Consider the following 11,163-nt stretch of genomic DNA (forward strand, 5'->3'; position numbering starts at 1 on the left):
CGTTCGACGGGGGAGCGCGCGGGATTCACCCCGCTGCACGCTCCTCCGGCGAGCGCAGCCGCCGCGCCGCCATGGCCGGCGCGCCTCGGGCCGCCGTCGAACCCCGTCACGCCTTGGGCCGCCGTCAAACGCCAGTGAGTGTGGGAATCGGGAGGAGGGGAAGAAATGGCTAGGGTTTGACCCAGCCGGCTGTTTTGCTCACTTGCGGGGCGATCCGAGCCGTCGGCTCGATCCGACGACTGAAAGCGACGCGCGGCTCCCAGCCGGGCCGTCGGGTGCTTAACGGGCCATATCCGGCCGCGGGCTTCAGCCCAGGTAGTTTCAGTCCAGCAAAAAAAAATTACGCTACTGGACTGAGCTGCATTTCGGACAGCCGTGGGGATTTTGGGCCAAAATCACTGTCGCGATTTTCTGTTTTTCCAGTGCGTTTAAGTTAATAAATATTATGATTTGCACTGCTTAAACCAGAAAATGCGTAAAAATGTAATAAACACATTATTATTCTGGGTAAAATTGAACCAACGAGATATTTTATTCAGGATTTATTATGTGTTTTCGGATGATGAAGTTTTTTTTAGACATCAAATAATGATAATGTTTTTTTTGTTGATGTTTAAATTGAGAATGAAATGACTCTAATTTTAATTCGGACCAACGTTGTTTTATTATTACGAGTCATCCCCTGTGATATTTTCATTCCATGTTTTTTCTGCCCAACGGTGTTTTGACATGGAGTTGAAATTAAATACTTGGCATGTTTGTTTATTTACCAACGTAAATTTATAATCATGCAACTTTACTTATGAACTTTTATGATGATTTCAGCTTCCGCTCCATTCCGGTCCGACACGATCGAACCACTTACGGGGAGTAACTTCCCTCGTTGGAAGTCCCAAGTCGAATTATGTTTGGGTTGTAATGAATTTGACTATGCCTTGAGGGAAGAAAAACCTGTGGCACCTGTGGCAGGTGTCACAAGGTATGCAGAACTCAAGAAGGAGTATGATGTTAAGATGGAGAAGTGGAATAAGTCCAACCATATTGCGCTTCTCATCATAAAAGCGACAATATCGCCGGACATTTCTGAAGCACTCCCTAAGAAAGATACTGCTAAAGATTTCCTCACTGAAATGGAGGAGCAATTTAAAGGCTCCGACAAAGTGTATGCTCATGAGCTTTTTGCTAAACTTCTTCAGAAATACACTATTGACGGAAATGTTAGGCAGCACATATTGAGGGTGGTAAATGCTTTCACCAAGCTTAAGGCTTTGGAGTGTTCTTTAAGTGAAGCCCTTCTTGTCATAATTATTCTTGAGTCTCTTCCTGAAGAGTTTGAACAATTTAAGGTCAACTATAACTCTCTAAAGGAAAAATGGCCACTCTCTGAGATGACCGCAAGGATCGTCCAGGAGGAAGAAAGGATCATGAGGCAGAAGAAAGACCATGTCTTTCATGTTGGCTCTAACAAGAGAAAGCATGACGGACAAGGTTTCCCTAAGCCTCAGAAAAGGAAAGTCAAGAAAGAAGGCACTAAGCCATTCAACCCTAAGGCATTCAAGGGTAAAGAAGCCGGTGGTTCTTCTGCTCCTAGCAGCTCCACTGCTGGAGAAAATGCTTGTAACTTCTGCAAAGAAGAGGGACACTATCAAAGGGACTGCCCAGGCTTTCTAAAATGGATGAACAAAAGAGGTATTGATGAAATTACTTTTGTAGATGAATCACTTTATGTTGATTTTTCAATAAAGTCATGGTGGATTGATTCAGGGGCAACCACTCACGTTGCTAACTCTATGCAGGGATTCGATACGATCCAAACCATAAGAGGAGGAACAAGAAAGCTTAAGGTTGCGAACGGAGTTGAGGCCGATGTTGAAGCTGTGGGATCTCTCACGTTGGAGCTACACACTGGCCACACTCTTAGATTGAATAATGTTCTTTATGTGCCTACCTTAAGTAGGAATTTGATTTCAGTTTCTTGTTTTGATGATGATATGTATGAGTGCCATTTTGGCAAGAAACAATTTGTTTTGATCAAATGTAATAAGAATGTAGGCATCGGTGTTAGACGAGGCCAACTATACATGTTATCTCTTAATAATGATTCAGTTATGCATGTGAGTGATGCAATTAATGTTGAGAAGAAATGGAAAGGAGTAAGTAATTCTTCGAAATTGTGGCATTGTCGTTTGGGCCACATTTCGAGGGGGAGAATGGAACGCTTAGTTAAAAATGAAATACTCCTCCCATTAGACTTCTCAGATGCAGACAAATGTGTCGACTGCATTAAAGGAAAATTTGCAAAAACAATTAAGAAAGGAGCAGTTAGAGCCACAAGGGTTTTAGAATTAATTCACACCGACATATGTGGACCCCTTAATGTTAAGTCTGTAGATGGTTTTGATTCGTTCATTACATTCACAGATGACTTTTCCCGCTATGGGTATATTTATCCCATACGTGACCGATCGGAAGCTTTGGAGAAATTCAAAGTCTATAAAGCGGAGATTGAAAATCAACTGAACGCAAAAATCAAAGTTGTACGGTCTGATCGCGGGGGAGAGTATTATGGTAGGCATGCTCCTTATGGGCAGATTCCTGGACCTTTTGCCAAGTTCTTATCTGAAAATGGAATCATTGCTCAGTACTCAATGCCTGGTGAACCACAACAAAATGGTGTGGCCGAGCGCCGCAACCGCACCCTTATGGATATGGTGCGAAGCATGCTTAGTCACTCTAGTTTACCAGTAAGCCTTTGGATAGAGGCATTAAAGACAGCTGCACACATACTAAATCTTGCTCCAACTAAGTCAGCACCGAACACACCTTACGAGATGTGGGCGGGAAAGAAACCGAGCTTGAATTACTTACGGGTGTGGGGTTGTCCTGCTGAAGCTAAAGTTTTCAATCCACAACTTAAGAAACTGGATCCAAAAACAGTTAGCTGTTTCTTCGTTGGATACCCTCATAGGGGAAAGGGATATCGTTTTTATTGTCCAAGACACACCACCAAGTTTGTGGAGACTAGACAAGCGGTATTTTTTGAGGATAATGAGGTCACAAATTTAAGGGAGATCAATCTTGAGGAGAAGCGGGTTTGTGTACCATCCCCGACTATCCAAGAGATTGTTTTTCCAATACGAAGAAATGTGACATCTGATGATCCTGAATCTCACGGTTCAGTCTCTCAGTCAAATGGTGATCCAGAAACTAATAATGAGAATCCAAACACAAATGAGGATCTCCGAGAAAATAATGAAAATGATGATGTTCCACCACCACCTCCGCCCATGGGTAGACCACGGCGTGAGAGGAAGAAAGCCATATCAGATGATTATATCACTTTTTTGATGGAGGACATGAATGATATGGGAAAGGTGGAGGATCCAACCTCATATAAGGAAGCCATTAAAAGCGAAAATTCGTCCAAATGGTTGGTTGCCATGGAAGACGAGTTGAAATCTATGGGCTCAAACGATGTATGGGACTTAGTAGAAGTTCCCGATGGAGCTAAGAAAGTAGGCTGCAAGTGGGTCTACAAAACCAAGTATGATTCCAAAGAGAATGTCGAACGGTTCAAGGCAAGGCTAGTGGCAAAAGGGTATACACAGAGAGAAGGCATTGATTATAAGCAAACCTTCTCCCCTGTGTCAACCAAGGATTCTTTCAGAATCATAATGGCATTAGTAGCTCATTACGACCTAGAACTACACCAAATGGATGTTAAAATGGCATTTCTAAATGGTGACTTAAAAGAAGATGTTTACATGGCTCAGCCAGAAGGCTTTGTTGTGGAAGGAAAGGAACATTTAGCATGTCGTCTAAAGAAATCAATTTATGGCTTGAAGCAAGCTTCAAGAGAGTGGTACCTCAAGTTTGATAAAATTATCAAAACTTTTGGTTTCACCGAAAATGTTGTGGACAACTGCATATACGTTAAGTTTAAAGGCAGTAGGTTCACATTTTTAGTCCTATACGTTGATGACATATTGTTGGCATGTAGCGATAAGGATATGCTGCATGAGACCAAGAATTTTCTGTCATCCAGTTTTGATATGAAAGATCTTGGTGAAGCCTCGTATGTCCTCGGCATCGAGATTCATCGAGATAGGTCCAGAGGAACGTTAGGACTATCTCAAAAGGCATACTTTGAGAGAGTACTGAAAAAATTCAATATGCATAAGTGCTCACCCTCACCTGCTCCTATAGTTAAGGGCGATAAGTTTGGGACATTTCAATGTCCGAGGAACCAATGTGAAACTGATCAGATGAAGTCGGTTCCTTATGCTTCAGCTGTTGGAAGCATCATGTATGCTCAAGTGTGTACACGCCCAGACTTATGTTTTGTAACCGGGGTGCTTGGCAGATACCAATCAAATCCAGGACCGGACCACTGGAAGGCCGCAAAGAAAGTCTTGCGTTATATGCAAGGAACTAAGGACTTCATGCTTACATATAAAAGAACTGATAACCTAGAAATTGTTGGTTATTCAGACTCTGATTTTGCCGGGTGTGTGGATAGTATGAGATCCACGTCAGGTTATATATTCACACTCGCGGGAGGAGCTATATCATGGAAAAGCTCCAAACAAACGTTAACTGCTGGATCTACGATGCAAGCAGAATTTGTAGCATGTTATGAGGCCACCGGGCAGGCTATATGGCTAAAGAATTTTATACCCGGACTTAAAGTGGTTGACAGCATATCTAAACCAATTTTATTGTACTGCGATAATGAACCAGCAGTTTTCTATACGAGTAACAACAGGTCAAGTAATGCTGCCAGACACATTGACATAAAGTATCGTGTTGTGAAAGATAGAATCCAGGATCAAACAGTTGATGTTAAACATATAAGAACAAAGCATATGCTTGCGGATCCGCTAACAAAAGGCTTACCACCCAGTATCTTTCGTGAGCATGTTGCCGGCATGGGACTACTGGAGGCCTGATGATTCTGGAATAAGAGGACCATTAAAATAAACCACTCCCCAATTAGTAAAATGTTTTCCATTTCGAAATAGGCGGGTGTACTATAAGTGTTGAGGTTCTATGGCGTTTTGAGCTGTTGTAACACCTCACTTTGGTACATCATTCCTATATAGAATGGGCGAATGAAGTTAAGCCTAACGATCAAGGGGGAGAATGTTGGTTTTGATCTGACGGCTTAAACAGGCCAGTTAGATCTATTAGTCTAACAGAAGAAAAAAAAAGGGATAAAGGGATAACGATAAGTGAAGGGGTCCACGTACCAACGTACGTGAGCCTCGACCAGAACTAACGCGCCCTGATCGGGGGCGCCCAAAAACCAACTCAGGTTTTGGGTCCCCTGTCGCCAGCGCCATATTAAAAGGGATACGGGAGAGAGCTGGGCACCTGCGAGATTACAATTCACGTAAGGTTTACTCTCCTCCCGATATTCTCTCACCCCATTCGATCAGGGGGAGTGCTGCAGCGATGGGAAGACCTAAGCCAGCCGCCGCCGCTGTCCCTGGGCAGTGCCGGTGGCGTCCTGAAGGAATCAGGACGTCGAGGAGAACATCTACTTCGACTACATCACCCCTGCATCACGCCTGCACCGAGCAGGCGATCATGTCCACTCCCGTGACATGTAAAGAAACCCTAAACCCTTCTCTGTTCATGTTGTGAGGTGATCTAGGTGCAATTAGATTCTGCTAATGGCATCTCATAGATGCATAATTATTCCAACTGTGACACCTACTGAAGTAGCGTGCAGAAAATGCTTGCCATTTGGCGGCCTCAACGAAGCGCAACGATGACTCACTCACTTCTGCATGCTCTATATATTACCGGTTGTGCACTCACGAACAAGATCACTTGAGTACACCACAATGAACGAAGCTTACCGCCCCCAAAAGAGCATCCTCCATAGCAAAGCAAGTTAAGAAGAAGGGCAAACATCCAGCCCTAAATTTTAATCATGGCAGCGCAAGCAGCTCGGTAACCTCTTGCCTTCACCTAACATTTTGTTTTCGTTTATCTCTTGCAAGTAAGCAACTTATTATATTACAAATTCTTCCATGCAAGAGGAGAATCTTATAGTGCACATCCCAAGACGACCAATACTTGAAACAGTGAGTGAAATAATTGGCCTAAAAGTAAAAGGGAACACCTATTGGTATGTTCATGAAGGTATGATACAAGCGCTCGTACTAATTGTTCTGCCACGTCAGAAAGATAGTTTCAGAGAATCCTCCATAACATATGAAGGAGAGGCAGCTAATACACAAGATGGAGCAATGGAAAAGGCAGCTCAAGTGGCCCTAGAATGCATCTGTGCAGACTATAATATTTCTATCAATGACCATAATTAATATGTCCTTGAAGTTACAAAGGAAAGGTTGTTTACAGCAAGAGAGAAGGCCCAAACAAAGCAATGGCAATTCAATATGGCCCGCCAGCAAGTAACTACATAGCAAAACGAGTTTACAAGACAAACAATGATTCTAGCAAAAATATGCAACAACTTCTTTGATATATTACCACTTCACATGTACCCCCAGCGCCCAGACAATGACGATCCCATCATCACATACACAGGCGCGCACCCTCCTGTCGACGTATGCAAAAAATTGCAAAATCACTTTACCACTTTACCATAGGCACCAATCCCGCAGGAGGATATACTAGGATTATCTAATCCACTAGCAACTATTTCTAGCTCATTTATGTAGCGTATTTGTGTTTCTATATACAGTTCTCTGCGTACAGTGAACTGTATTTAGTTCGAATAATTGGTTTGCCTCAGAAGTTTGTGTTGGAAATATGCCCTAGAGGCAGTAATAAAATGGTTATTATTATATTTCTTTGTTCATGGTAATAGTCTATTATTCATGCTATAATTGTGTTATCCGGAAATTGTAATACACGTGTGAATACATAGACCACAACGTGTCCCTAGTGAGCCTCTAGTTGACTAGCTCGTTGATCAACAGATAGTCATGGTTTCCTGACTATGGGCATTGGATGTCATTGATAACGGGATCACATTATTAGGAGAATGATGTGATGGACAAGACCCAATCCTAAGCATAGCAAAAAGATCGTGTAGTTCGTTTAGCTAGAGCTTTTCCAAATGTCAAGTATCATTTTCTTAGACCATGAGATTGTGCAACTCCCGGATACCGTAGGAGTGCTTTGGGTGTGCCAAACGTCACAACGTAACTGGGTGACTATAAAGGTGCACTACGGGTATCTCCGAAAGTGTCTGTTGGGTTGGCACGAATCGAGACTGGGATTTGTCACTTCGTATGACGGAGAGGTATCTCTGGGCCCACTCGGTAATGCATCATCATAATGAGCTCAATGTGACCAAGTGTCTGGTCACGGGATCATGCATTACGGTACGAGTAAAGTGACTTGCCGTTAACGAGATTAAACGAGGTATTGAGATACCGACGATCGAATCTCGGGCATGTAACGTACCGATTGACAAAGGGAATTGTATACGGGATTACTTGAGTCCTCGACATCGTGGTTCATCCGATGAGATCATCGAAGAGCATGTGGGAGCCAACATGGGTATCCAGATCTCGCTGTTGGTTATTGACCGGAGAGGCGTCTCGGTCATGTCTGCATATCTCCCGAACCCGTAGGGTCTACACACTTAAGGTTCGGTGATGCTAGGGTTGTAGAGATATGAGTATGCAGTAAACCGAAAGTTCTTCGGAGTCCCGGATGAGATCCCGGACGTCACGAGGAGTTTCGAAATGGTCCAGAGGTAAAGAATTATATATAGGAAGTGAAGTTTCGGCCATCGGGAAAGTTTCGGGGGTTACCGGCATTGTACCGGGACCACCGGAAGGGTCTCGGGGGTCCATCGAGTGGGGCCACCTATCCCGGAGGGGCCCATGGGCTGAGTGGGAGGGGAACCAGCCCCTTGTGGGCTGGTGCGCCCCCCTTGGGCCCCCCCTGCGCCTAGGGTTGGAAACCCTAGGGGTGGGGGCCACCTCCACTTGCCTTGGGGGGCAGGCCACCCCCTGGCCGCCGCCCCACCTTGGAGATCCCATCTCCTAGGGCCGGCCCCCCCCCTAGGGGGACTATATAAAGAGGGGGGAGGGAGGGCAGCCGCACCCATGCTCTTGGCGCCTCCCTCTCCCCTTGCTACATCTCTCCCTCTCGCAGACGCTTGCCGAAGCCCTGCCGAGATCGCTGCTGCATCCACTACCACGTCGTCGTGCTGCTGGATCTTCATCAACCTCTCCTTCCCCCTTGCTGGATCAAGAAGGAGGAGACGTCTCCCTGACCGTACGTGTGTTGAACGCGGAGGTGCCGTCCGTTCGACGCTAGGATCTCCGGTGATTTGGATCACGACGAGTACGACTCCCTCAACCCCGTTCTCTTGAACGCTTCCGCTCCATCTACAAGGGTATGTAGATGCACTCCTCTCTCTCGTTGCTAGATGAACTCATAGATTGATCTTGGTGAAACCGTAGAAAAAATTATATTTTCTGCAACGTTCCCCAACAGTGTGGTACTTTTAGTTTGTATCTTTGTATCCCTACATTTGCAAAATTTCGATAGTTTCGTGTGTTCGGTCTCTTCAATGTCTCCATGTATTGTTCTGAGATTAAATGAGCATGCACTAATCTATTATTGAATCAATAGATTGCACGTTTGCGAGTGATCATCGAGCGTGGCGTGTCACCGCGCGGGTTAGGCTAGTATCTATCTAAATGAGGTGGGCAGATTTACTGAGATTAATAAGTAGACCAATTTAGAATTGATGCTACCACATAGTACTCCTAAAGTTCTAGGATTGTCCTAAGTCAAACTTTTTTCAAGTTTGATCAAGTTTATAAAAAAAATCTGCAAAAGACCTACAATATCAATATGTATAATATGAAAATATATTTCTAATAAAGCAAATTAGGTGTTATAGATGTTGATATAAACTTAGTCAAACCTAAAGAAGTTTTTATTAACCGGGCTATCCCCTTTCCATTACTGATAATGGAAATACAGTTCAGAAGTTTTGCAGGAGACGGGAAAGAAGGGAGAGCGAGTTCGGCACTAGCAGGAAACCCACTAGACACGCTCGACTTTGAAACGTGCCCTATGGGACGAAAGCTTAATGAAGTTTGACTTAAAACAAACCTAATACTTCAACTATTTTGGAATGGAAGGACTAATAAATTGCATAGTGATCACAATAAGTAGCTCATCAGTCTCTTTCGCAATGACAATCGCAGCTCGCCGCCTTTGTGGACTATGTTGTCTGGTTTTAGCCTGCATTTTTCTATGCAAAAAGAGGATGGGCGTATCCAATCAACGCTTCATTTGCTGTCTTGCTTGTCACCACTCTCCGGTACGCTGTCATAGGCTTGGTATGGCATCAGGATGAGAATTTGAAGACCCTGTCCTTTCTAATTCTGTCCGGTTAATCAGCGTATGGCTTGACTCAACTGGTATGTTCACGGAACCTCATGTACAAATTGTAGTCATATACAACACAAGACCTTTTTCAATTTTCAGCATTAGCAGAAGTTCCGCTCCTGTCTCAAACCAAGCAAGTTTCAGAATTACAGGTGTTCTTGCTTCAATAAAGAAATACTGAAAGGGTGTTCAGTTTCTCTCAATGCAGAACATGTACATACAGAACGAAGCGGCAAGCTTGGTCATTGAGCTATTTTCAAACTTACTTTGGTGGCATGCTTTTAGCTTGTTAATTTTATCTTTACATGTCCTTGTGGAATCTCTTTGTAGATTAGCTTAAACTATCGATTCATTGGCACGGACGAATGCTACTTGCTAGTTAATTAAGCAGTATGTGTTGACAATAAGAAGCCAGTGGGCAAAGCAGCTAATGGGCACCTCGCCAATCTCTTGCTCACCTTCCCAGCTAATGGCATCCTTCATCTTCATGGACTCTGCTATCTACCCTGCAGTTTTTACGCAAAGCAAAGGGAGGAGAAATTGGATCTTTTGCCCTAGTTTACTTCTAACTTTGATAATTTGCCCCTTTCTATTCTCTCTGGTTAATTTGCGTATGGCTTGACTCAACTGGTATGTCATAGAACCTCGTGTATAAATTCCATTCATATACAACACAAGACCTTTCTCAAGTTTTCAGCATCAGCAAAAGTTCCGCTACTGTCTCAAACCAAGCAAGTTTCAGAATTGCAGGTGTTCTTGCTTCAATAAAGAAGCACTAAAAGGGTGTTCAGTTTCTCTCAATGCAGAACATGTACACACAGAACGACGCGGCAGGCTTGGTCGTTGAGCTATTTTCAAACTTACTTTGGTGGGGTACTTTTAGATTGTTAATTTTATCTTTACACGTCCTTGTGGAATCTCTTGGCAGATCAGCTTAAGCTATACATTCATTGGCACGGACGAATGCTACTTGCTAGTTAATTAAGCAGTATGTGTTGACAATAAGAAGCCAGTGGGCAAAGCAGCTAATGGGCACATCGCCAATCTCTTTCTCACCTTCCCAGCTAATGCCATCCATCATCTTCATGGACTCTGCTATCTACCCCATAGTTTTTATGCAAGCAGAGGGAGGAGAAATTGGATCTTTTGCCCCAGTTTACTTCTAACTTCGATAATTTGCCCCTTCCTATTCTCTCTGGTTAATCGCGTATGGCTTGACTCAACTGGTATGTCACGGAACCTCATGTATAAATTGCAGTCATATACAACACAAGACCTTTTTCAATTTTCAGCATCAGCAAAAATTCCGCTGCTGTCTCAAACCGAGCAAGTTTCAGAATTGCAGGTGTTCTTGCTTCAATAAAGAAATACTGAAAGGGTGTTCAGTTTCTCTCAATGCAGAAAATGTACACACAGAACGATGCGGCAGGCTTGGTCGTTGAGATATTTCCAAACTTACTTTGATGGCATGCTTTTAGCTTGTTAATTTTATCTTTACATGTCCTTGTGGAATCTCTTTGCAGATCAGCTTAAGCTATACATTCATTGGCACGGACGAATGCTACTTGCTAGTTAATTAAGCAGTATGTGTTGACAATAAGAAGCCAGTGGGCAAAGCAACTAATAGGCACCTCACCAATCTCTTGCTCACCTTCCTAGCTAATGGCATCCTTCGTCTTCAGGGACACTGCTATCTACCCTGCAGTTTTTACGCAAGCAGAGGGAGGAGAAATTGGATCTTTTGCCCCAGTTTACTTCTAACTTCGATAA

General features: G+C 43.6%; 1 protein-coding gene across 1 annotated transcript; it reads left to right on the plus strand.

Annotated features, from left to right (window-relative positions):
- Positions 1 to 1,013: 1,013 nt before the first annotated feature.
- LOC119279283 lies at positions 1,014 to 1,914 on the plus strand. Its single transcript, XM_037560577.1, has 2 exons — positions 1,014 to 1,689; positions 1,797 to 1,914. Exons 1-2 carry the CDS (start codon positions 1,014 to 1,016, stop codon positions 1,841 to 1,843), a joined length of 723 nt encoding a protein of 240 aa, XP_037416474.1. The 3' UTR covers positions 1,844 to 1,914.
- The last annotated feature ends 9,249 nt before the right edge of the window (positions 1,915 to 11,163 follow it).

This window comes from Triticum dicoccoides, chromosome 3B (assembly GCF_002162155.2).
Source record: "Triticum dicoccoides isolate Atlit2015 ecotype Zavitan chromosome 3B, WEW_v2.0, whole genome shotgun sequence".
Taxonomy (NCBI): domain Eukaryota; kingdom Viridiplantae; phylum Streptophyta; class Magnoliopsida; order Poales; family Poaceae; genus Triticum; species Triticum dicoccoides.

Excerpts from the sequence above, each read along its gene's own strand:
- LOC119279283 (XM_037560577.1), top strand. The coding sequence starts at position 1,014 with ATGGAGAAGTGGAATAAGTCCAACCATATTGCGCTTCTCATCATAAAA. Across the intron at positions 1,690-1,796 it reads AAAATGGATGAACAAAAGAG|GGATTCGATACGATCCAAAC; the intron begins GTATTGATGAAA and ends AACTCTATGCAG.